The sequence below is a fragment of the Micromys minutus genome, assembly GCF_963924665.1.
Source record: "Micromys minutus genome assembly, chromosome: 1".
Classification (NCBI taxonomy): domain Eukaryota; kingdom Metazoa; phylum Chordata; class Mammalia; order Rodentia; family Muridae; genus Micromys; species Micromys minutus.
In genome coordinates this window covers 176,432,395-176,456,856 of record NC_137969.1, presented here as the reverse complement: position 1 = coordinate 176,456,856, position 24,462 = coordinate 176,432,395, and the positions used below count along the sequence as shown (strand labels likewise).

The 24,462-nt window shown below is 40.0% G+C and overlaps 1 protein-coding gene across 3 annotated transcripts in view; it reads left to right on the top strand.

Annotated features, from left to right (window-relative positions):
* Window positions 1–24,462, top strand: part of SNTG2 (syntrophin gamma 2) — a gene marked incomplete at both ends in the record, with an annotated part of 203,545 nt that overhangs the window by 48,597 nt on the left and 130,486 nt on the right. The window contains 3 exons of one of the 3 annotated variants that reach the window (XM_080910387.1): window positions 14,844–14,981; window positions 20,157–20,213; window positions 20,310–20,367. In XM_080910387.1, coding sequence (XP_080766513.1) covers window positions 14,844–14,981; window positions 20,157–20,213; window positions 20,310–20,367 — 253 coding nt within the window. Of the gene's footprint in view, window positions 1–14,843; window positions 14,982–20,156; window positions 20,214–20,309; window positions 20,368–24,462 lie in introns of those variants that run through there. The other 2 variants (XM_080910389.1, XM_080910388.1) reach the window with 2 other exon arrangements.

Genomic DNA, 24,462 nt, shown 5'->3' with positions numbered 1-24,462 from the left:
AGCTTAAGCCTCTGCAGTTACTTTGTCACAGCTCATGTGAACAGAACACAAAGGGCCATGTGTACAGTGTATGTCTTTATTATCTACCCTGGGCATGGGACAGATAGAGAGGAGTTTTGCTGCCAGGGTAGCAGAAGGAGAAGAGATGGTATTGGAGTATTTTCATCTCTAGGGAAATTTTTGAAAGTATGACAAAGAGATCTAGCTAAGAATAATCACTAAATATAATTGACTTGACTCAGACATACTTGACTCATTCCAAGAAGGCAGGATAGAAGGTCAAAATAATGGAGCCTTTCTCATCCAAGATGTGGTTAACTCAAAAATCTCAGGTACTGGATAATCAAAGGCCATTCAGAACACTACCTCCTGAGCTCATCATCTCACACTGATAATTAAAAACGGGGCCACATACAGGAAGAAGGTGAAATCAAACTTTTAAAAGCATAATTTAGATAAAGTGAAAAACTCCCAAGAGTAGGAAGGGATCAGGAGAGGAAGAACCTTCTGAACTACTTGTTTATGGACCAACATAAGTTCTATAGAGACTCTAGGGATATTGAGTTTGAGTAAAATGTGGTATGTGTATGTGTGTCCATAGCCTATTTCTATCCCCCAAGAGATGATTATAGGCTGTTCATGTGCTGGTCACTGAGACTGGTGAGTAGTCACATGTTGAAGTCTTTCTTTCCCCATCTTTGTCTTGTACATTAGTTGCTGATGCTGAATCCAACCTTGTAGGTGTACTTGGTCTCCAAGCTTGGGTGCATCTTCCTGGCTATTAATAAAAGTATGGTTGCTTTGTTCTCGCATTTTCATGCCAGTTTACCTCCACCTTTTCCTTTATTTCCTATAGAAAGCTAAACAGGAAGGAAGGAAAACAGAGGATCCCAACAGGAAATCAGAACCAACTGTGGTATATTTAAAGCAATAATATCGGGCGTCTTACTTAAAGAGCCTTGAAAAGAGTGGCTCTGATTAAAATTTGGGGCTATAACTCCTAGAGGGTTAGAAACATACTTCACAAAAAGACAAAACAAAAGACATTTCGGGTCAAAAACCAAGCATGAGGACAGTCCTAGGATTTTATACAGATGAAGCCAGTGGCAGGAAGGTTGTCACTAAGAGAAACATAAAAACAAGCCTATCATCTCTCCAGTTTAATATAAAGCCCCAGGTTACCTTAGTGACCTGGAGAAAACCCTCCTTTCCTGAGCTTGAGAACAGTACAGTCTCATAGAAGGGTGGCTGTGTTCCTTCACCACCTGTACTCTGGGAACTAGAAACCATACCTTTTCATTCATAGCCATTCTCCTGTCTTCGTTACTGAGCAAGTGATTGTCTCAACAACCAAAGGAGATGCTATCCATAAGAATGTTGAAACAGGATATAAACTGTTCTTGTCCCCAGTCTCACTGAGGTATAGTGTTCACAGAGGTGTACCTATATAACCCATTCAGCCATTTCTTGATGCCAAACAGGGAATAAGTCTCCTGTCAAAGAGGGAGTGTTGTTTGTTTAATAATAACCTTCTATAATATGCCTTGTCTGATGTGGTGATGTTTTCTTGATATAGATTTGTGTAGTTTAAATGTTCAAATTATATGCCAAGAAAATATTATTGTTTCTAATGTTTATATTATTTCTAATGTTTATAATAGTTTTCAAATCATGAGCCTTAAAATATACAATTTATATTATCTTCAACTGTATATTTGAACATATTTAAACAATTTTTTGTCTTTTCTTATTAGTTACTTTGTATTTACATTTGAGATGTTATCCCTTTACTCTGTCCAACTCCCATCGCCCCTCCCCCTCCATTTGCCTTCACAAAGGTGAACTACTTTCTGTATCCACTCATCTCTTGATGGACATCTGGGTTCTTTCCAGCTTCAGGCTATTATAAATAAGGCTGCTATAAACATGGTGGAGCATGTGTCCTTGTTATATGTTGGAGCATCTTTGGGGTATATGCCCAGGAGTGGAATAGCTGGGTTTTCAGGTAGTACTATGTCCAATTTTCTGAGGAACTGCCAGACTGCTTTCCAGAGTGGTTATACCAGCTTACCACCCCACCAACAGTGGAAAAGTTTTCCTTTTTCTCCACATTCTTGCCAGCATCTGCTATCACCTGAGTTTTTGATCTTGGCTATTCTATCTGGTGTAAGGTGGAATCTCAGGGTTGTTTTGATTTTCATCTCCCTGATGACTAGGGATGTTGAGCATTTCTTTAGGTGCTTCTCAGCCATTTGATATTCCTCAGCTGAGAATTCTTTGTTTAGCTCTGTACCCACTTATTAATAGAATTATTTGATTTGCTATAGTCTAGCTTCCTGAGTTCTTTGTATATATTGGATACTAGCCCTCTATCAGATTTAGAATTGGTAAAGATCCTTTCCCAATCTGTTGGCTGACATTTTGTCTTCTTAACAGTAGCCTTAGCCTTACAGAAGTTTTGCAATTTCATGAGGTCCGATTTGTCAGTTCTTGATCTTAGAGCATAAGCCATTGATGTTCTGTTCAGGAAATTTTCCCCAGTGCCTATGTATTCAAGGCTCTTCCTCACATTCTCTTTTAATAGTTTCAGTGTACATGGTTTCATGTGGAGATCTTTGATCTTCTTGGACTTGTGCATTGTCTAAGCAGATAAGAAAGGATCCATTTGCATTCTTCTACATACTGACTGCCAGTTGAACTAGCACCATTTGTTGAAGAGGCTGTCCTTTTTCTATTGAATGTTTTTAATGCCTTGGTAAAAGATCAAGTGACCATAAGTATGTGGGTTCATTTCTGGGTCCTCAATTCTGTTCCATTGATCTAACCTGCCTATCTCTGTACCAATACCATGCAGTCTTTTTTATTTTTGGATTTGTTTGTTTGTTTGTTTTGTTTTGTTTTCTGGTTTTTGTTTTTTTAATCACAGTTGCTTTGTAATATAGCTCGAGACCAGGAATGGTGATTCCCCCAGAAGTGTTTTTATTCTTGAGAAAAGATTTTGCTATTGTAGCTTTTTTGTTATTCCAGATGAATTTGCAAATTGTTCTTTACAACTCTATGAAGAATTGAGTTTGATGGAGATTGCATTGAATCTGTAAAGATTTCTTTTGGCAAGATGGCCATTTTTATAATGTTGATCCTGCCAATTCATGAGCATGGAAGATCTTTCCATCTTCTGCGATCTTCTTTAATTTCTTTCTTCAGAGTCTTGAATTTCTCGTCATATAGATCCTTCATTTGCTTGGTTAGGGTCACCCCAATGTATTTTATAGTCTTTGTGACTATTGTGAAGGGTGTCGATTCTCTAATTTTTTCTTAGCCTGTTTATCTATTGAGTGGAGGAAGGTAGTTGATTTGTTTGAGTTAATTTTATAACCAGTCACTTTGCTGAAGTTGTTTATTAGTTGTAAAAGTTTTCTGGTGGAATTTTTGGAGCCACTTAAGTATACTATCATATCATCTGCAAATAGTGATATTTTGACTTCTTCGTTTCCAATGGGAATCTCTTTGATTTCTTTTTGTTGTCTAATTGCTCTGGCCAGGACTTACAGTATTATATTGAATAGGTAAGGGGTCAGTGTCTAATCCTTGTCTAATCCTTGATTTTAAGGGATTGCTTCAAGTTTCTCTCCATTTAGTTTAATGTTGGTTACTGGTTTGCTGTATATTGCTTTTACTATGTTAAGGTATGGGCCTTGGATTCCTGATCATTCCAAGACTTTTATCATGAATGAGTGTTGAATTTTGTTGAATGCTTTCTCAGCATCTAGTGAGAGGATCATGTGTGTGTGTGTGTGTGTGTGTGGTTTTTTTTTTTTTTTTTTTGAGTTTGTTTATATGGTGGATTATGTTGATGGATTTTCCTATATTGAATCATCCATGCATCCCTGGGATAAAGCCTACTCGGTGGATGATTGTTTTGATGTGTTCTTGAATTCAGTTTGCAAGAATTTTACTGAGTATTTTTGCATCAATGTTCATGAGAGAAATTGGTCTGAAGTTCTCTTTCTTTGTAGTGCCTTTGTGTGGTTTAGGTATGAGAGCAATTGTGGCTTCGAAGAATGAGTTGGATAGTGTTTCTCTGTTTCTATTTTGTAGAATAGTTTGGAGAGTATAAGTGTTAGGTCTTCTATAAAAGTCTGATAAAATTCTCTACTAAACCCATCTGGTCCTGGGATTTTTTTTGGTTGAGATGCTTTTGATGACTGCTTCTATTTATTTAGGTGTTATGGGACTGTTTAGATAGTTTATCCAATCCTCATTTAACTTTAATATCTGGTATCTGTCGAGAAATTTAACCATTTTCTCCAAATTTTCTAGTTTTGAAATCTATTCTAATTGTTGAATATAGGCTTTTATAGTAGGATCTGATGATTTCTTGAATTTTCTCAGTTTCTGTTGTTATGTCTCCCCTTTCTTTTCTGATTTTGTTAATTTGGATACTCTCTCTGTACCCTCTAGTTAGTCTGGCTAAGGGTTTACCAATTGTGTTAATTTTCTCAAAAAAACAGCTCTTGGTTTTGTTGATTCTTTGTATAGGTCTTTTTGTCTCTATTTGGTTGATTCTTGCTTCGAGTTTGATTATTTCCTGCTGTCTACTCCTCTTGGGTGTATCTGATGCTTTTTGTTCTAGAGCTTTCAGCTGTGCTGTCAAGCTGCTAGTGTATGCTCTCTACAGTTTCTTTTTGGAGGCTTTTGGAGCTATGAGTTTTCCTCTCACTCCTACTTTCATTGCATCCCATACATTTGGGTATGTAGTGGTGTCATTTTCATTAAATTCTAAAAAAATTCCTAATTTCTTTCTTTATTTCTTCCTTGATCGTGTTATCATCGAGTAGAGCATTGTTAAGCTTCCATGTGTCTGTGGGTTTTTTTTTTTTTTGTTTTTCTTGTTATTAAAGATAAGCCTCAGTTCATGGTGATCTGATAGGATGCATGGGAGTATTTCAATTTTTTTATATCTCTTGAGACCTCTTTTGTGACTAACTATATGGTCAGTTTTGGAGAAGGTACCATGATTTTCTGAGAATGTATATATATATATATATATATATATATATATATTGTTTTTGGATAAAATGTCCTGTAGATGTCTGTTAATTCCAGTTAGTACATAACCTCTGGTAGTTTCACTGTGTCTCTGTTCAGTTTCTGTCTCTATGATCTGTTCAATGATGAGAACAAGGTGTTGAAGTCTCCCACTATTGTGTGCTGTAATATATGCTTTGAACTTTAGTAGGATTTTTTTTATATAAATGTGGGTGCCCTTGTATTTGGAGCATAGATGTTCAAGATTGAGAGTTCATTTTGATAGATTTTCCTGTGATGATTAAAAAGGGTCCTTTCTTATATTTTTCGATAACTTTTGGTTGAAAATCTGTTTTATTTGACATTAGAATAGCTATTCCAGCTTGTTTCCTGGCACCATTTCCTTGGAAAGTTTTTTCCCCAGCCTTTTACTCTGAGGTAGTGCCTGTCTTTGTCTCTGAGATGAGTTTCTTGTATGCAGCAAAATGCTGGGTCCTGTTTATGTATCCAATCTGATAGTTTTTGTCTTTTTATTGGGGAATTCAGTCCATTGATGTTAAGAGAAATTATGGGATAGTGATTTTTCTTTCCTGTTATTTTTGTCCTTAGAAGTAGAATTATGTTTGTGTGCTTCTTCTTTTGAGTGATTTTTTTTTTACTTTTTTTTTTGGGGGGGGGGGTGTAGTTTCAAATTTTTCCATCTACCATCCTTTATAGGGCTGGATTTGTGGACAAATATTGTGTAAATTTGTTTTTGTCCTAGAATATCTTGGTTTCTCCATCTATGGTGATTGAGAGTTTTGCTGGATATAGTAACTTGGGCTGGCATTTGCATTCTCTTAGGGTCGGTATGACATCAGTCCAGAATCCTCTAGCTTTCAGAGTCTCTTTTGAGAAGTCTTGTATAATTCTGATTGGTCTGCCTTTATATGTTACTTGTCTTTTTTCTCTTACAGCTTTTAGGATTCTTTCTTTGTTTCAAATATTTGGTGGTGTTTTGACTATTATGTGTAGGGAAGAGTTTCTTTTCTGGTCCAATTTATTTGGAGTTCTGTAGGCTTCCTGTATGTTCAGGAAACTTTTCTTCTATAATTTTGTTGAAGGTATTTACTGTGTCTTTTAGTTGATATTTTTCGTCCTCTTCTATTCCTTTTATCCTTAGGTTTGGTCTTTGCAGTGTGTCCTGGATCTCCTGGACATAATGGGTTAGGATCTTTTTGATTTTTGCATCTTTTCTGACTGTTTTTTCTGTTTTATATGTTGTCTTTGGCCCCTGAGATCCTCTCTTCCATCTCTTGTAGTCTGTTGGTCATGCTTGCCTCTGTGACCTGATTTCTTTTCTTTTTCTTTCTTTCTTTCTTTCTTTCTTTCTTTCTTTCTTTCTTTCTTTATTTTTGGTTTTCTATCTGCAGGGTAATTTTTCGTTTTGTGTTTTCTTTATTGTTTATATTTCTGTTTTCAGTTCCTTTATTTGTTTGGTTGTGTTTTCCTGTAGTTCTTGGAGTGATTTCTCCTGGTTCTCCTGTCATTGTTTAAGGGAGTTATTTATGTGCTTCTCAAATATCTCATGAAGTATGATTTCAAGTCTAAGTCTTTTTTTTCTGTGTGTTTGGCAATCCACTACTTACCACGGTGGGAGACCTGGATTCTGATGTTGCCAAGTTGTCTTGGTTTCCATTGCTTAGGTTCTTTTGCTTTCCTCTTGCCATCCTGTTGTCTGTAATTATTGGTGATTTTGTTGTCTCTGACTGGAGCCTGTCTCTCATGTGGATCTGAGGGCCTGTAGGCTCAGGAAGAAAATTGCTTCTGGGTGTTTGCCTTTTTGCAGGCAGGTAGTGAATTCTGATTGCAGTGACTCTGTACTGTCTCCATGGGCTCAGGTGGGAGAGCTCTTTCAAGACTTCTCTGGGGGCTCAGTCATGTGCAGGCAGGTCCTGAGTCTTGATGGCGGTTGTCTGGCCCTCCCGCTGTGCTAGAAAGTATCTGATCCCAGAGTGTACCAAGCTAGCTGTCCTCCAGGAGCTCAGGGCTATCCCTCCCAGGACAGCCTGAAGGGTGTGTGACAAGCTCCCTGTGGGTTCAGGTGGAAAAACATGCAGGGCTGTTTTGGGGTATCAGCCATCTGCAGGCGGGTCCCTAGTCTTGATTGCAGTCACCTGGCCCTCTTGGTGGGCGAGAGAGGATCAGATCCCACAGTTCACCACCCTATCTGTTCAGGAGATCACTAGGTGTTCCCTCCATGGAGAGCCAGTGAGGGTATGTGGCAGGTTGAGGGCTTACCATGGGCTCAGGTGGGAGAGCACTTGCAAGGATTCTCTAGGGGCTCAGCCATGTGCAGGCAGGTCCTGAGTCTTGATGGCTTTAAACAATTTTTATTCTGTGTGTTGAAGACATTTCACATGAGGTTTTAAGATACAACTAGTGAGATACTTGCTGTGTGCTGCAAACTGAGATTCCCACTATCTCATAGAGTAACCCCTATGCTTTGTGGGAGCAGCTGGTATTTGCTTACCTAACCGAAATCTCAAACTTGTGCTGTTTTAAACATGGCCTCCAGGCTGCCTTTTAACTGCCCAGTCTTGCCTGTCTTCTGACCTGTGTTGCCCCATTTCCTCTGCAGCACTCAAGATAGTTTTATCTTTGTGTTTGATGTATTTATTTTTGAGATTCCACACATAAATGGAACCATGTCGCTTGGGTATTTCTACATGTACTTAACACAATGTAGCACAATGTCTTCCATATTTGTTGAAGCAAATGACAGGTTCTCTTTCTTCACTAAAGTCAAATAATCTTTAGGCCTGCATAGATATAACCTGAATATTTGATTCATTCATCCATTGATAGAAACAAGTTGTTTTGCATTTTCAGACAGGTGCTATGAGCATGAGGGTGCAGCTGTTACTGTCACTTGGTGACTGTATTTAGGGTTCAGTGTATGAAGGTTGCAGGGTTGGTTGGGTGATGTGGCAGATATGGTTTTAGGGTTTTTGGGGGGTGCTTACACATCACACTGTTTTCCATAATGGCTATACCAACTATATTCACACACCCATTACTTTTTTATTTTTATTTTTATTTTTTTACTGTTGGGGATTGAACCTAGCTAGAGTTTTGGGCATGCTAAGTAAATGCTTTACCAGAGAACTAAATACTCTGTTCTCTCCCTTGACTTTGATAATAGGAGTCCAACTGTACAAGAGGTGACATTTCATCCTGATTTTAGCTTGCATTTTCCAGGTAAATAATGTTGAGCATCTTTCTGCAAACTTCTTGGTCACCCTTGTTTCCTCTTTGGAGGAAACATCCATTCTGGATCTTTGTTTTGTTTTTTGTCCATTTATTTTATTTTAGTTATTGAATTGTATGAGCTGTATGTAAATTTCATGTTAGCTCCATATTGGTTGTGTGTCTTGCTTTGTTTCTCAGTCTGTAATTTAAGTTTTCACTGTTTCCTTTCCTTTTGGTTGTGGAATATGTTCAGTTTACTACAAGCACTTTTTATCATCATCATCATCATCATTGTTAATTACACTGTTGTACTCTCAGGTGGTTTTGTGATACTCCTTCCATTAAATGACATGGCAGATATGTCCATTGTCAAGGAGCTCTTATTTATCTGCTAAAAGCTCTGATTCAGTTTCCCAAAAGCTGATGTTGTTAGTGAGAGGATTTTCATGAATGTTTCTATTGAGAGACAGCCTTTTTATATGCAAACTGCTGCTATTTTTTAAATGGAAGCAGGATGTTTAATTAGAAAATAATTTCTCTGTATCAACTGAAATGATCATGTGGTCTTTAACTTTTATGTTATTTCAATATAGTACATTGAATTATGTCTTGTATGCCAGGGATGCAACCTACTTTCACATCATGTGCTGTCTTTGAGTTATTACTGAGTTAAGTTTGCTGGTATTTTGTGGAGGACCTGTGCATCAATGTTGAACACAGTAGTAGTTCTTTTACAGTGTCATTGTTGATGTTTGGTGTGAGGTGCTACTAGCCTCTAAATTAGCCTTCTAGGGGAGAGGTATTTCCTCCAGCCCGGTATTTAAGGACTTTGAGCATCCTGACATTAATTCACCTTTGAACATTTGATAGAATTCAGCTTGGAAGCCATCTGTTTCTAGGCTCTTTTTAGTTGGGAACTTTGAATTACCAGGTCAGTATTCTGTTTACAATTGTTCTATTCAAGGTTCCCATGTATGCCCAATAAAATCATGTTAAGGCATATAATTCTAGGAATGTATTCACTTCCTCTAGGATACTTTTGGTCTGTGGTTGTTCTTAGCGCCTGCTGGTGGCTTTATTTTTGTGGCGTGTGGATTCACGTCTCCACTTGGATTCGCCTTCAGTTTCACTCCATCATGGCGCTTGATGGCTCTCCCAACACTGTGTAGCTAAAACAAACACCTGCACTTTCCACTCAGGACTTGACTCTTCTGCATTTTCTCCTCAGTCTAGATAAAGGCTTATTTAATTTTCAAAATAAACAAAAAAAAAAAAAAAAAAAACAACTCTTAGATTGATTTTTTCTTTTGTAAATTTTATAATTTCTATTTTCCTTATTTGTTCTGTTCTTCCCTGTTTATATAAACCTCAGGTTTGGTTTTTCTGTGTCCTATATCCTTGGGTGCATGATTTAAAGACATTTATATTGTCTTTTTCATTTTAATGTAGAGATTTATTGCTATGAAAATGCCTCTTAAAACAGACTTGGGTGAGCCAGTGAGGTGGCTCAGTGGGTTTGCTTGAGATCCTTGGGAAGCCTGCCCTTTCCTGAAGGGACATTGGAGAAGTGGATTGGGCTGGGGCTGGGGTGGGAGGAGAGGACAGAGGGGAAACTGCATTTGGGATGCAATATATGAAAGAATTAAAACAACAACAACAACAACAACAACAACAACAAGCACCTAACACACCCTGCTGACCTCAGTTCGATCCCTGGCACTCACTTAAATGTAGTAAAAGAGATCTCTCTCTACAAACTTGACCTCTGACTTACACATATGTACCACGGCAAGCATGTCAACATGCATTCCTAACAATGATGTGATATAATGATATGGTAGGATATGATAGGAAAGTGATCTGAGCTGTACCCTGGTCTTTCCTATTCACTATATGTCCCTTCTTTTGTCTTATCTTTATATAGTGACTTTTGGATGTTAATTACTTAAAAATATAATAATATTGATGTCACTATTGTAATGATCTTCAAATTCCTTGTTGGTTTCAGTCACCTCAAGGTCATTAATGAGAAGTCAGGCTTTTGCTAAGGAGTTCTATTTGATTTGGTATTCCAGTTACTGAAAAATAAATCCAAAAGACTATAAAAATGCCTAAATGAAATTACACATATAAGCAATCTTGTACTACATATTGTATGGTGGCCAATGACTAAGCTGCAAGAATAGCAATTTTATTCTAACACTAAATAGAAACAAGTTCATCTGGTGACCAGCTCACCTTTATGTTGATGCTAACATGAGGTACTTCATCCTTTATGTCCATTGTTGGTGGAAATACATTTTAATGTCTACTCATAATATTGATACCCCTTCTGTTTACTTTTTACACACACATGCTGATTTTGCATATGTGTGTGAGATATATGTGTATGTATATTTGTGCTTATATGTCTATAGAAATTAGAGGGCAACCTCTGCTGTCATTCCTCAGATACTCTCCATGCTGTTTTTTTTGAAACGGGGTCTTTCACTGTGACCTGGGATTCTCCCAAGTAGTTTAGTCTGGATGGCCAGTAAGCTGCAGCAATCCATTTGGCTCTTCCTCCTAGCCACTAGAATTACAAGAACATGCCACCATGCCTAATGTTTTACTTGAATGGTAGGGGGTCAAGCTCCCTTTTAGCCTAATTAATGAGTTCCAAGCCAATGAGAGACCCTGTCTCAAAAAGAGGTAGACAAAACACCTAAGAACCAACATTTGAAGCTTTCCTCTAGCCTCTACATGAAGACTTACATATGTATGTGGCCACATACATGCTAATACACACACACACACACACACACACACACACGATAAAAACCAATGCCTAGCAATGTGATCAGAGCTTTTATGTCCTCATAGTAAGGAATGTGCTGTGGAGTGAGTCAAAAAGATGTTTATGCATCTAACAGTCAGCATTCCAATGATCTTAAACTACTGCATGCCTTAACCCTGAAATAGTGACTAACAGATTTATCTCTGCAACAAAACTGTCACTTTATTGTAAGCTGAATGTTGTGTTGATACAAAACCCAGCTCTCACCTCAAGAGGAACAAGATATTGTTTATGTTAGAGACAAATATATAAGAAATGATAGACCAGGAACTCACACACTGTTTGTCCCAAATACCATGCCCCAATGTGGTAACAGGTTCCTGATGTCTTTATAGTTATAGTACATTATAAATCAAGGCAGTTTTCAAACACACTGGAGAAACCATCAAACAACCATGTGAAGCAAAACAGGGAAGTCTGCTATGTTCAGATGCTCTCTGAGGACAAACTTAGCTTTGAGGCTGTGAACCTGCTGTGAACCCACCTCGAAATGTTTCACATGGTAGTAGTCAAAGTGGTAAGTCAGAAACGGATGTAGACCATGACGACTATTAAGGGGGCTGTAGATAACTCAGGATGATTTGGCTCTGGCTTTGCAACATCCCAATTCCTCACAATCACTAATTTCTGATCAGCCAATTCGCTTTTTAGTCTTTAAAATAAATTTGGCTTGTCCCCAGAAACTTCATTTCATAGCAAACAAAGGTAGCATAGTATATAAGATGTGTAAGGAGAGATCCTGATCCTTAGGTCTAGTTCCCTAATTGGTTCTTGATTAATAAAGAAGGCTGGGAGCCAATTGCTGGGTGGAAGGTACAGATGGGACTTCAGGGTCCCAGAGGAAAAGGAGATTCAGGAAAGAAGAGAAGGGGCCTTTTTTGCTATGCTTTGGAGGAAACGGACACAGCAACCATGTAAGACTTCTGGAGCAGGTAGGGTCTGATGTCTCCCACTATGGGCAAGTTGCCAAAGATGTTCGGCAGGGGCTAATTGGAACAAGTCACTAAATTTAGGGCAGGAGGAGAAATGGAGATAATAAATTGGTATGGGCTCATTTCCAGGTGGGAGGTATTTGCGACCAGCAATTGAGCTTAGCAGGCAAGTTAAGGTAACAAGGCTGAGTGTGTGTGTGTGTGTCTTTCATCCTGGAATTCAAAAGGAAGCTGGGGTTAGGGCTGGTTGTGATCAGTCCTGAGCTAAACCGGTTTGAACAAAAGGGAAGGGTTAGTACTGTGTCAGCTCCTGGGCAAGGCAGTGGCGTGGTTTTAAGTCATGCTAACCTAGTACACTACACTATGTACACACAAAGAGGGAGATAGGGTATGGGTCAGGGAGTGAGAGAAAGGGGGAGAGAGAGGGAGAAATTTTCTTCCTTAATCTCACTAGGGAAAGGAACATTTCTCTGTTCTAGGCAATAATGAGTTCAGCTGCAGGAACCTGAACCCAAACGTACACAGAGTAAATAGGGTCCTCCTTGTATGAGAAACTCACTTTCTGAGGGTTCCAAGGAAGAAGCAGAGCAGAGAAGGGAACCAGGCCTCAGGGATATAACAGGCGATGGTGTGAAGATTAGATGCTGAACCTTCAGGAAGTGAAAGTGGGGCTGTGTCAGACTAGTAAAGAGCAGGTGGGCACAGGACTGCAATGTTGGTAGCCCCCCCAGTGTAATTGAACATCCAAAGACAGACTGTGGGGGAGACCAGAGCCCACAGAGCACTACAAAATGTTGCTTTTCCTGTGAGGTGAAGACTCTGCGTCTTTCTTTCCTTTCCCAGAAGAATGATCAGCATTTATCAGGCTCCCCTAGTCATAGTAAAGAGTTCCTATGGGGCATAGATGGCATTGGGAGATGGTTAAATGCTCAGGAAAACGCAGTGGCCTATGGCTTCAGAAGATTAGGTGTGTTCCCTAACACACCTATAGATAACATAGAGAATATACAATAACACTGTCCACCCCAAGATGGAAAGCCATGGGAGGGATAGTAGTTTATTTTATTGGGTTTTTAATTCTTTGTTCATTAATGAGAAAAAACAAGTTTACTTTAAAGAAGCAGATTAAGGTAACTTTTATTTTGGGGTACTAGTGAAGGAAAAGGTCCACAGTGCAGTGGTGAGAGTCCTGCGTTGGAGTGGAGCAGGAAGAAGGAAGATTGCTTCTCCAACCTGCCTGGATTTGGTGCCAGCTATGGTCTCTTCACTGCTTTGCATCTAGACAACTCTGGTGGGTTTTCTGACGACCGTGGGCAGGGTCTGTGGAGGTGCGTCAAGGAGCACTCGGCACATCCCCTGGGTGCTGTGTCATATTTATGTCAAAGCACAATTATCTCTGGCAAGCTAATTGGAGTTGGGTGTAAGTGGATGTTTTCATAGGAAAAAGTGATTAGAATAAAATTATAGTTTTGACTTATAAAGCTTAATTATCTCCAAATTGGTTTTGTCCCTGACTTTTAATTTTTTTTTAACATCTGAGGGGCTGGATTTACTGACGTTACCTGGTTCAGATGGCAAAGGAAGGCAGCAGATGGCCCATTTCAGGTCTTTATTGAGTCCTGCTTGTTCTCTTTGGCAAGCTTTTAAATGGATGGCATACAATATTTAAATGTGTATTTCCCAGTTTCTCTGTAGCTGTGAAAAAAATTATGAAAACACTCGTGAGGCAGGAGGATTACACTAAGTCACCACTATATGACAGTGCTGTGGCTTCAGGCTATGGTGAATCAGGGCATGCATGGGAGCTGCAGTGTGTGAATGACACATCAGAAAGCAAAGAAAGAACAGGAAATGGATAGGATACTCCTTTCAAAGGCATACCTTCTTCTCGTGGGTTTGTACCTTCCATAGTCCCATGTCATCGAACTTCCTGATCCATTAGTGAATGAAACCACTGGTCAGCTTGGAAATGATTCAGTCTAGTTGGATCTAGAAATTCCCTCAGACTCACTCTAGTCTGTTGGGTCTCCTCGGCATTTCTCCATCTAGCCAAGTTAGCTATAGAGATGAAGCATCACAAAATATATAATTAGAATGTCATATTCACATGTTGAAGGGCCAGTACTTTCTCTTTGTCCTTTATCCTAGGTAACTGTCCTCTCCTCTGAATGAATTTCAGTTGTTTCAACTCCTGTAGTCTCTGAGCCTAGAGGTTTTCTTAACCAGGACAACTCACTGGTGCAAGTTTCTTGGCTCCATGTATTATTGACAATTAATATCTATGACTATGTGCTTGACATATTGAAATTACCTGAATTGGTATTGTGCCTTTCCATGTCAGCTGAGTGCCCTGCTTTTTCTCATCAGCATGAGGCTGTTCCTCAGATGGCCATTGCCTGGTGTGACTTTCCATGTGCCATGGACTAAAGCTGCTGGACAGGTTCTAACCACTTCTGTTGTCATTGTCCTGGGTGTTGACTCCAAGGGACTCTTAGTGCCCTGCATTTTCCCATCTAGAGCTATTGAGGTAGCCCTGATACCCTGAATACCTGCTGCAAATGGAGACAAGGAGACCCACTTAGCCCCTCTGGTCTGAGGATGTGGAAATATTGTTCATGAAGTCAGAAAAACCCCAAGCAGCATTCGTAAGGTACCAAGATATGTCCAAGATATATCTGTAAATCAGTTGACTTTCTACCATACATAAAGAGAAATGTGTGTGCACAGGTTAGGTGGCAGGAAAGGAGGCACATATCATCTGCCATTGCTGAGGACTCCTGCATTCACTTGCTTACGTCTCCATTCTGTATCCACAGACAAAAACAGCTCTGGCCTTGTTGTATGATGACGGGTTGGAAAATGCCTATGACGTCCGCCTGAAGCTGACGAAAGAGGTGCTGACTATTCAAAAGCAAGATGTCGTCTGCATCGGGGGAGCTTCTCCTGGTGCTAATGTAAGTGCTCCTGCTTCCAGAGCATGGCTCACACCAAACCAGGAGCTTCAGGAAAGGCCTTCAAAACTTGCTGTTCCAGAAGGTTCCATGGAAATTTGCATGTTGCAGTTTACCTGTCTGCAAGTACCAGCTGATTACATCACAAAATTAAATATTATTATTGTGTCTCTATCTCATTCCTTCTCCACTTTTTTTTTAAATGTATGTGGGAGTGGAGGAGGTTTGGTGTACACATCTGTATAAGTGTATATGTGTGTGGTGTAGTCACTTGTATGAATGTGTGGAGGCCAGAGGCTGATAGCAGATCCTTCTGGTCTTTTTTGTTTTTCCTTGTTTCATGAGACAGGGTTTCTTACCAAACCCAGAGCACTGCAGTTTGGCTAGGCTGGCTAGTCAGTGAGCCCAGTGGTTCTACCTATCACTGCTTGGTTAGCATGATACGCCCTACATTGCTTAACATGGACACCTCTGGCTAGGAAAGGATTTAAAGGCAGAAGCAGTCATGTATCTCTCTCTGTGAGTTTGAGGCCAGCCTGGACTACATGGCAAGTTCAAAGCTACAAAGATGCACAGAGTAAGAGTCTATCTAAAAACCCAAAACAGCAACCACACAAGTGGTGCTGGCTTTTATTTAACCACTGTATGGTTTAGAATAAAGAGTTCTTCACATAGCTCGGCCGTCAACGTCTGGCAGAACTAGTCATTTGGAGGAGATGGGATTCTGAAGGCTGCTGCTGCCCAGACCAGTCCACTCTTGGATTTCCCTCTGTGGTCAAGAGAAAGATCCGGACAGATCCATTGTGAGTCAAGAGGCAGTTGTGTGCACTACAAAGATGCAACAGCCTACATCTATATCGGGGTGGTACAGGGTATCAGATCTCCTGGAACTAGAATCGTAAGCAGTTGTGAGCAGCCACATGGAATGAAATCTGGGTCTTCTGCAAGAGCAGCAAGAGTTTTTTTTTTTTTGTTTTGTTTTGTTTGTTTTGTTTTGTTTTGTTTTACCACTGAGCTATCCCTCTAGCCCCAAAGCCTGCTGAAGTTTTAACAGGCATTTTTAAGACTCTGTTTTCAAGTAAATTATACTTTATTTCTGCCTTTAGTTTAGAATGCTGATTAAATTTACTCCATTAAATGAATCAGTATTTCTTTTTTCTCTCTCTCTCTCAATAAAAGCTTCTCTGAAGTGAGGCACATTCCCCCCCCCCCCCCCGTGCTTTACAAAACTCAGCTGTGATCCCAGAGACCTAGGTCTGGGGGAAGGACAGGGTGGGTCTTGGTTTCTTTACTCTCTATAAGCGATCTGGATGTTATGTTCATTTTTGCCAACATTCGAATTTCTCATTTTTACAGAGGTCTCCAATTCATCTATGTTTTTCAGAGTATTGGTGTTAAATAGTATGTGTTCAGAGCATTGTTATGTTATATTATTTTATCAAAATCTGTTTTGTTTGTCATTTTAATTTCTTATCTGGTTTTGGTTTTATTACACCCTTTTATTTGGTCTCACCAGTAGTTTATCTATCTTATTAACCTTTTCCAAAGACATCCATTTCTGAATTTTCTTTGTTATAATTTGCAGTTTATTTACATCTTCCTGTAGAGTTATTTCCTTCTTTTAAGCTTTTTGTATACTTTTCCAGCTGGCTATTTTCATTCTCCAGGCATGAGTCTTTGGTTGAGGGGGGAGGGGGATGGGCTTGACAAGTAATACGTGTCTATCTTCATGGGTACCACTGGATGCTGGAGGCCTTTCAACACTGCGCTCTCACAACTCCTCCTAACACTGCACTCTCACCAACTCAGGGTACTTAAGCTATCCTTTATCTTTATCATTTCTTTGTGAAAAATCCATTCAAAATCCTTGCCTCCAGCTAATGTAGCTTCATTGTGTTTTTGTCAGAAATCTTTATATGATGTTGATCCTTCTAAATTTACCGAGGCTGCCTTTGTGCCATAATTTATAAGCATTTCTGTGATCATTCTACAGCTGACCCAAAAAGGGCATATCTTCTGTGAGCTACAAAGTTACATACATATTTGTGTGTAATAATACATTTATTATTTTTAATCTTATTAAACATATTGTTCAAATCTTCTATATAGCTAATAGGTTTGTCAATTTGCTCTATAACATGTGAAGGGACTATATTTAAAATATTCAGATAAAATGGTTGATTTATTTGTTTTTAATAAAAAAGAAAAGGTCATCTTCAATGATTGGAAGAACTATGGTCAGAGTCGGGGCCATAGCATCCCAAGCTGGATATGGAGTTGAATGGGGATCCTGTGTAATGTGATTGACCCCTGGCAGTGTGCAGTCTGAACATTCCACAACAAATGAGCGTCCCTCCCTGTGCACACATAGGCCCTCATGCACTCATTCATAAGAGGACCAGACCCAGAAGGGATGATAAAATGTGACCATACTTTCCTCCTGGGAAGTGGATGTGTTCTGTGGGGGTACTTCAGTGAATTCTCAAATTGGGTTTCATGCCCCTCCCACGATGTATTATGAAATGACCTTTAGAAGAGATTGCACTTAGGTTTCAGCCCAGCCCTCTCCTAACAATCAACTGGCACTCAGGCCTTGGCATTTCCTTCTGACTATTAATGAGTTGAGACAGAGCTACCCGCTGCGACACAGACAATTCTCACACTCTATACATCTTTTTAGTAAGCATAAAAGTGGCTTCGCAGTTCTAGAAGATGCTTTGCCATAATAGTCTTTCTTACCCTCAGTAACCCTCACTTCTTAACATCCAAACTAAATCTTGTTATGTTTTCAAACTTGTTTTCAGGTCTGTGCATCTAATCTCCTGCCTCCAGTCCCAACCCTGACTCCCCTTGGTGATGAACTGGGATGTTGGACCTGCAAGCTAAAATAAACCTTTTATTTCCCAAGTTAATTTTGATCATAGTGTTTTATCACAGAACAATCCCTATGACTTTTCCTCTAATAGTCTGTTATTACAACAAGTTTCATTTTATCAGATTTATTAAGATATAAATTACAAATAAAATCACACATATTTGGATATACAATGTCGTGATTTGGCTCACATATATTTTGTGAAATGATTGCTGTAATTAAGCTAATACATTATTTTGTGCATCCACACTGAGTGTATGTATATGTATGCATGCGTGCAGGCATGCATGTTCCTGCATGTGTGTGGAGATCTCGGTGGTATTGGAGTATAAGATCTACTTGCCTAGCAAACTTCAAGTGTACAGTACAATATTGTGAATTGTCATCCATACATTTTATAGTCAGATACCCAGAACTTAACCTTTTTTGATTGTGTTTAATTGAGATTGGGTTTCCCCATGGCCCATGCTAGCATCAGACTCCCTCATGTAGCCAATGGATGGCCATAACTTCTAACCCTCATGCCTATAGAATTTTAGACATGTTCCACCATACCTGCCATATATATAAAACCTACCTTTAACTCACACTTTGTGCCTCTGAACAGTATTGCTACATCTGTACCTTATAACCCAGGCATCTGCCATGGATGTGAGATCATGAGATATTTTTCTTCTGTGCCTGCACTGTCTCAACATATTAATAATACTCAACTGTTAGTATATGTTGTCACAGATGAGTATCTTCCCCTCCTGTTCAGGGTTTGCTGACATTCCTCTGTGCTCCATTCATTCATCCTTAGACACTCAGCTTGTTTTGCGATTCTGAATGTTGTAATTAATAAGTGCTGTGATGTATGTGATTTAAAATGTGCGGCTGCCCTCTCTTGCTGCAGTGTGGCTGACAATATTCTTGGCCCCTCAGATACGTACTGACAAAGTGTCTGGGGTGAGAGCCAGGTGCACTTGGATGTAGCCTCAATGAGGAAAATGAGAATGACCATTCTTCCACTAAGGTTTTTAAAATGAAGTCCTATCCTTCCTCGAATGCTCTAAGAGTTCATTGCTTAGACATCTGATCTTTGCACAAGTATAATGCTGCCAGTTACAATGTTATGCAGGGCTTTCCTTCATAGACCCTGTGAAGTATATTTCGTCTCTTTTTCTTTTTTTGGTTTCTTTATTTTGAGGTTATCACGTATTTAAGGCATCGGCTGTGTGGGAAGTAATGGGTGCAAGCCTCTTGTTCTGGGAGCACAGGCATGTGCAGCCACATTCAGCTAGCATGTAGCCATCTAATAACGGACATAATTCTTCCTAAGAGTATATTTACAGGCTGATATGGCATGATGTAGAAGACATCACACCTGCCAAAAGCCACATCAACTTTTCCTACCAGCCTGCTGTTTCTGTGTTATTGTGGTACCCAAATCCCAGGAGAAAGCATGGTCCCCAGGTGTTCTTCCCCAACCTGCAACCTCTGACCTTGCTTTTCAAGCATCCATTCTTTGGAGTCCTTTAGTATGGGTGTTATTACTTTTCAGCTAAATATGATGTTTGTGGTTCCTGTAATATACTATAGGAAAAGAAATATTTTCTCTATTATTGTACCCCAGACATCTTGCCTGTCCTTTCCAAGGCAGCTCTTGCCTGATTTGTCCCATGCCAGCATGTGGCTGGGCAAAATATTTTCTGTCAGTTTAGACCACGGCAAAAGGAGTGACCATAATTTCACATATAAGAGATAAGATTTTGAGTCTTCCTAATTATATTTTTAGCTAGCATTACCATATTGATTTAAATTTATCAGCCACCTTTGTTCAGGGGGCCTGGAAAAACTGGTTCTTCTGGAATGAATACGGATGATCACAGCTGGACTAAACTGCAGAGGTCTGAACTGCGGAGCTCCCTTCTGGGGCTGGTGTCAGGAGAGGAATGTTGAAAGGGTGTCAGCTTCTCCACTTGGAGAATGGACATCAGCAGTGTTCACATGGGGCTCTGTTGTCATAGCAACAATGAGAGTGAGGCAACAAGCTAACCAGCTCTGTAGCCTTCTGTGTGGAACTCCAGTGATGCCTTCAACAGGACCTGATTTTCCCATGAAGCTTCTTTCCCCATGTGCAGACCACTGGTTGAAGTTTGGCTATGGTACTGCTACTTGCAGAGGTTGGAGAGGGCCAAGCTGGAAGTTTGTATTAAGAGTTGCTTAAGTTTTAATTGGGAAGTTATACAGACATTCCTTTGCTCATTCTCTGATACTGCATTGTGACCTAAACTTATTTTTTTTCCTAACATTTTTTAAAGCACAGAACTGTTACACTTCACAGACAACCTGTGGGCGGCTTGGGCCTCAGTATCAAGGTATGAGTTTGTTTTCTTGTCATCTCTGCCCCTTAGGTGTCACAGCCCTCAATGTCAGACCTACAACAATATTCTTCTCATGTCTCTGCCTTCTAGGGAGGAGCAGAACATGGGGTACCTGTCGTCATATCCAAAATATTCAAAGACCAAGCAGGTAAGACTGGTCCTAGTGATGGTCATGAAATTGTAACCAGTATAAGAAAATGGCTTTTTAAGTTAGAAATTAGCATGCACATGTTTATTTGCTACATTCTATAAGCTAAACTTTATTGCTATAGCTGTGTGTCTTTTCAGAAGATATGTTTGGTACTTTGATACATGCTGGCTGATCTTTCTATTTCTGTCAGCCAATAAGAGACTATCTGCTATGTGATATCACTTATACAGAGAGTACTTACTACTACTACAAGTCTGGAAAATGATTGGTTTAAAGCTACAGGAACTTTAGTGTAAATTGAAACCCTATAGGGCCCATTGGCATCTCTGGTAAGAGCCCACAGGCACAAAAAATACATATCCATTGTAGAACGTCAAGAGTGACCCAGAAGGGAGGTGAAAATCTACTGCTTGGAACCAAGGCACATGAACATCTTGGCATCAAGTATCACATCAGCCCATCACATGGGTACCAGCCTTGATTGGTAATAACAGAGGTCTGGTAGAGGACACCATTACACAGGAAAAAGTGAGGGTAGAACTTCCTTAAAGGACAGGTAATTCTCAGAAAAAGTAGGTATGTTCCAATGTCACAAAGTTACTGGACATGCTGCCCTAAGCTTCTCATAACAGACTTGTCAAGCCTTTCCTCCAGCTTCATCATCCCAAACCAATCTTCTGCCTGGGAGCTCTGTCCCTAGAGACTGGTGTGCTGGAGGTAATATGGAGGTCCCCTGAGGTCTAGTCATCTCGGGGTTAACATGCCTCCTTAGGTCTCTACTTGAAAAGGAACTATGTCAGGACACCTGGACATGTGGTCAGTTTGGTGAACTTCCACACCTCAAACTGAGACCAAATCTAGGGGTGTCCAGCCACCATGGACTCCCATGACTCTGACTCTGTCCCTGTTGGAAACAAAAGGCACAGGGCAATAGAGAAGAATAAACTTGAACTATCTTTTAAAACCTCCTTATTCATTACATCTGACTGTACTAGACCAAGAACCCAACTTGTTCTGATACAATTAGCTTTGGTCTGGAGTGCACAGAACAGTGTAGGTGGAGTGCTTTAATGGCAGAGGATTCAGCAAGTCTGTGTTATAGACCCATCCAAACCACTGACAAAGATCACAGGAGGCATGGCATTGTTGCAGACAGTTCAAACAAGCAGTGAATTTTCAGGGGACTTATAGAGCAGCATAACACCTTTAAATACATTTTTTGAGAAGGAGAGTAGTGTTCACAAGGTTCATTATAAAAGTAGAATCTGCATGAAAATTCACCTTCTCCTAGGACATTTAGGAGTCAATGCAGGGATCTAGTTTGCCTGTTTCTGAGCAAGGTGATAAGCCCTGCTTACAGCAGACAGGATATTTAATTAGGATTGGGAGCCAGTAAGCCTAAGAATGCAGCTTTCTGTCTTCCCCAGAGGCAGAGGAATGGAGGACCCCACCTGTGGGTCAGGATAGAAGAAATGGAAATACACATATTAGTATGCGTTTTCCCCCTTGGTGGCACCAAGAAATTTCATTTGATCGGAAAATGTGAGCTTAGTTCTAACGTTGGCAAGCAGGAAAAATGAAAGAGTTTTACAGTTCTCAGAATCAAATAATCATTCTTTCTGAGATTTTAAAAGCATTTAGGAACAAATGCTGTGGTTAAATTTGACTGTGGAATCTGTGTTGTTTATCAAATATAATTGTGGAGCTGACACGCTTTGCAGACGTGTAGGCTCTCGTGCATTGAAAGCAAAATTCTATAAGTGAGGAATAAATCAATTCTCTTGTGTGTTAGCTGTTTAATTACTTCTGCACCCCTGTCAACCATCTGCTTGGCTGATTAATAATTGAAGGAAGATTGCTCGTGTGCATTTCTCTCAGTATAGGTAATCTTTGTAAACATTATCAGTTCTTTCTCAATGGGGCATTCTTTTACTTGTGGATAGGAAATGCTTCAAAAAAGGAATTAGACAAAGCAACAGATAAAAGTCCATGAAGAATTTTATGCTCAACTGAGGGGAAAAAATGTGGTTCAGGAGGCAGCCTAAGACAACTGAAAAGTGGAGTTGGGGCTGTGTTTCTAAAAAGTGTGGCCTCTGTGCCTGGTTATGGTGATTATATGATTGTATGTGTGGTCAGAGAGTACAGGCCCCAGACGGCTGCAAATAGAGCTGTCTAGAGTGTGACACACTGGCACAGTGCTTCTCGAGAAAACCCCTTTTCTTCATCTTTCTGGAGGTCTCTTGCTTAACTTTTCCAGCCCAGACAGGCTTGGCATGAAGGTGGTGTTGCCTCACAATCCTCTTTTTATCTGACAGCCACCATTGTTGTGAGCATCCAAACCTGAGGGTTTGCTGACCGTGTTATCCTGCCCTGGGCCCTTTCCTACAGGATCTTCTCAGTGCTTTGATGGAGGTCTCAAAGACACCTTCCTTCATCACTTCATTTTGTTCATCTTCTATTTCTGCTGTCCTGTAGTATTTCATATTAAATGTCTAAAGGAAATTTTAGTGTTTTGGTTGCACTTAGGGTTAGGGTTTAATCTCACCTGTTCATGTCTTAATGCATGACACAGACTCAGAATCATAGGCAAAGGCACAGGCTGGCTCATCCTGAATCTCTATGTGAGGCTGACTGGGGTTATGCTCTCCTAATGAAGAAGATGGTGGGGTGTGGTACTTAATGCCCAATGTTGCAGGATCCTTGGAGGATTGACCTCATAGCAGTAGGTACAATAGTCACTAATGCATGAAGGTGTCAGATGCTTAGCTATTCCCAGACATGAGAAACAGAGCCTATGCTTCTCATGTAGATGTGGACATTCAGAGGACACACCATCATCCAATCAAGTACGGAGTCTTCAGACAGGCTAGGGATTGGGTAGGAAAAGTAGAAATCAGAACAAGACATTAATTCTGGGAATGTCTGTTTATTCCAAGAGAAACTTCCTATGTCCCAGCATACTCCAATTTGAATAGATATCACAGCATCCCTAGAAGGAAATAGAATAAGAACATTCTCCAGTTCTCATTCTCTAACCACAGATGCCCCTTGGGCTATTTTTTCTCTCTTGCTCTTGGGAGCAAGGCTGAAATAACCTGTTGGATCAAAGGAGAACACAAAATCAGGAGTTCTCTTATTTCCAAGAATTTCTCCAATGTTGTTCAACAAATAGCTCTCTGAGGCATTAGCGCAGAGACTGAAGTTGTCTGCTGCAGGTCTTGTATATAGCAGGAAAGGCTGGCAATTAATACACCCACCATGTACATTCCGAGAACAGGAACCACATGGCATATTTAAAATGTTAAGGATGAGAGAGTAAGAAAACATGGCTGTTTTTTTTTTAATTATTATTTTGCTGTGTAAGGAATAGTTTTCTTTTAATGATTAAGAGGTACCACATGAAATCTCTTGAAAAGTAAAATAAATGGTAAGGTTTGTTTTGCATTGTAAAATTATTCAGCTGCAGTATGGAGAGTAAATGGTCAGGATCCAGATGCCCTTTGTAGATGCAGTCTGAGACTGCTCAGGTTGAAGTATCATAATGGGAGGACAGAGAGTGAAGACTGCACACTGACTCTAAAACAGTTGAGTGACAGTTACCTTGGTAAAGTAATTTAACTGGTCCTGTGGAGTCAGATGAAAGAAAGGGCAGGAAGCCAATATTCCATGTCAGTTGCATGAGCTGTCCAGAGGAGTGTAATGCTTAAGTTCACAGGACAATGGAGATGAGAAATCAGATTTAAAAAATGGATTTTACTTGAATTGATGGAACCAAGGCAACTCCCTAAGGACACATACAGATAGAGATGATGCTGAGATTGTGGCTGAAAGAGAACACAGGAGTTGAGAAAGAAAGAACGCTGACTCAGCCCTGGCTTTCCCACCCTTTAGGAGGCAATCTTTCTCATCTCCTCCACTGCAGAACATGAATCCTAGATGCAAGTTACTGAGCTTGACCCGACTGCAGATCCTGATGATACTTTACAGGAATGTCATAAGGTCATAGAATTCAGACCACACTTAGAACAGACCCCAGGGTTCAGATGAGGACAGCCCTAGCTATGATCTCAGATTCCTGAAGATTTAGAGGTC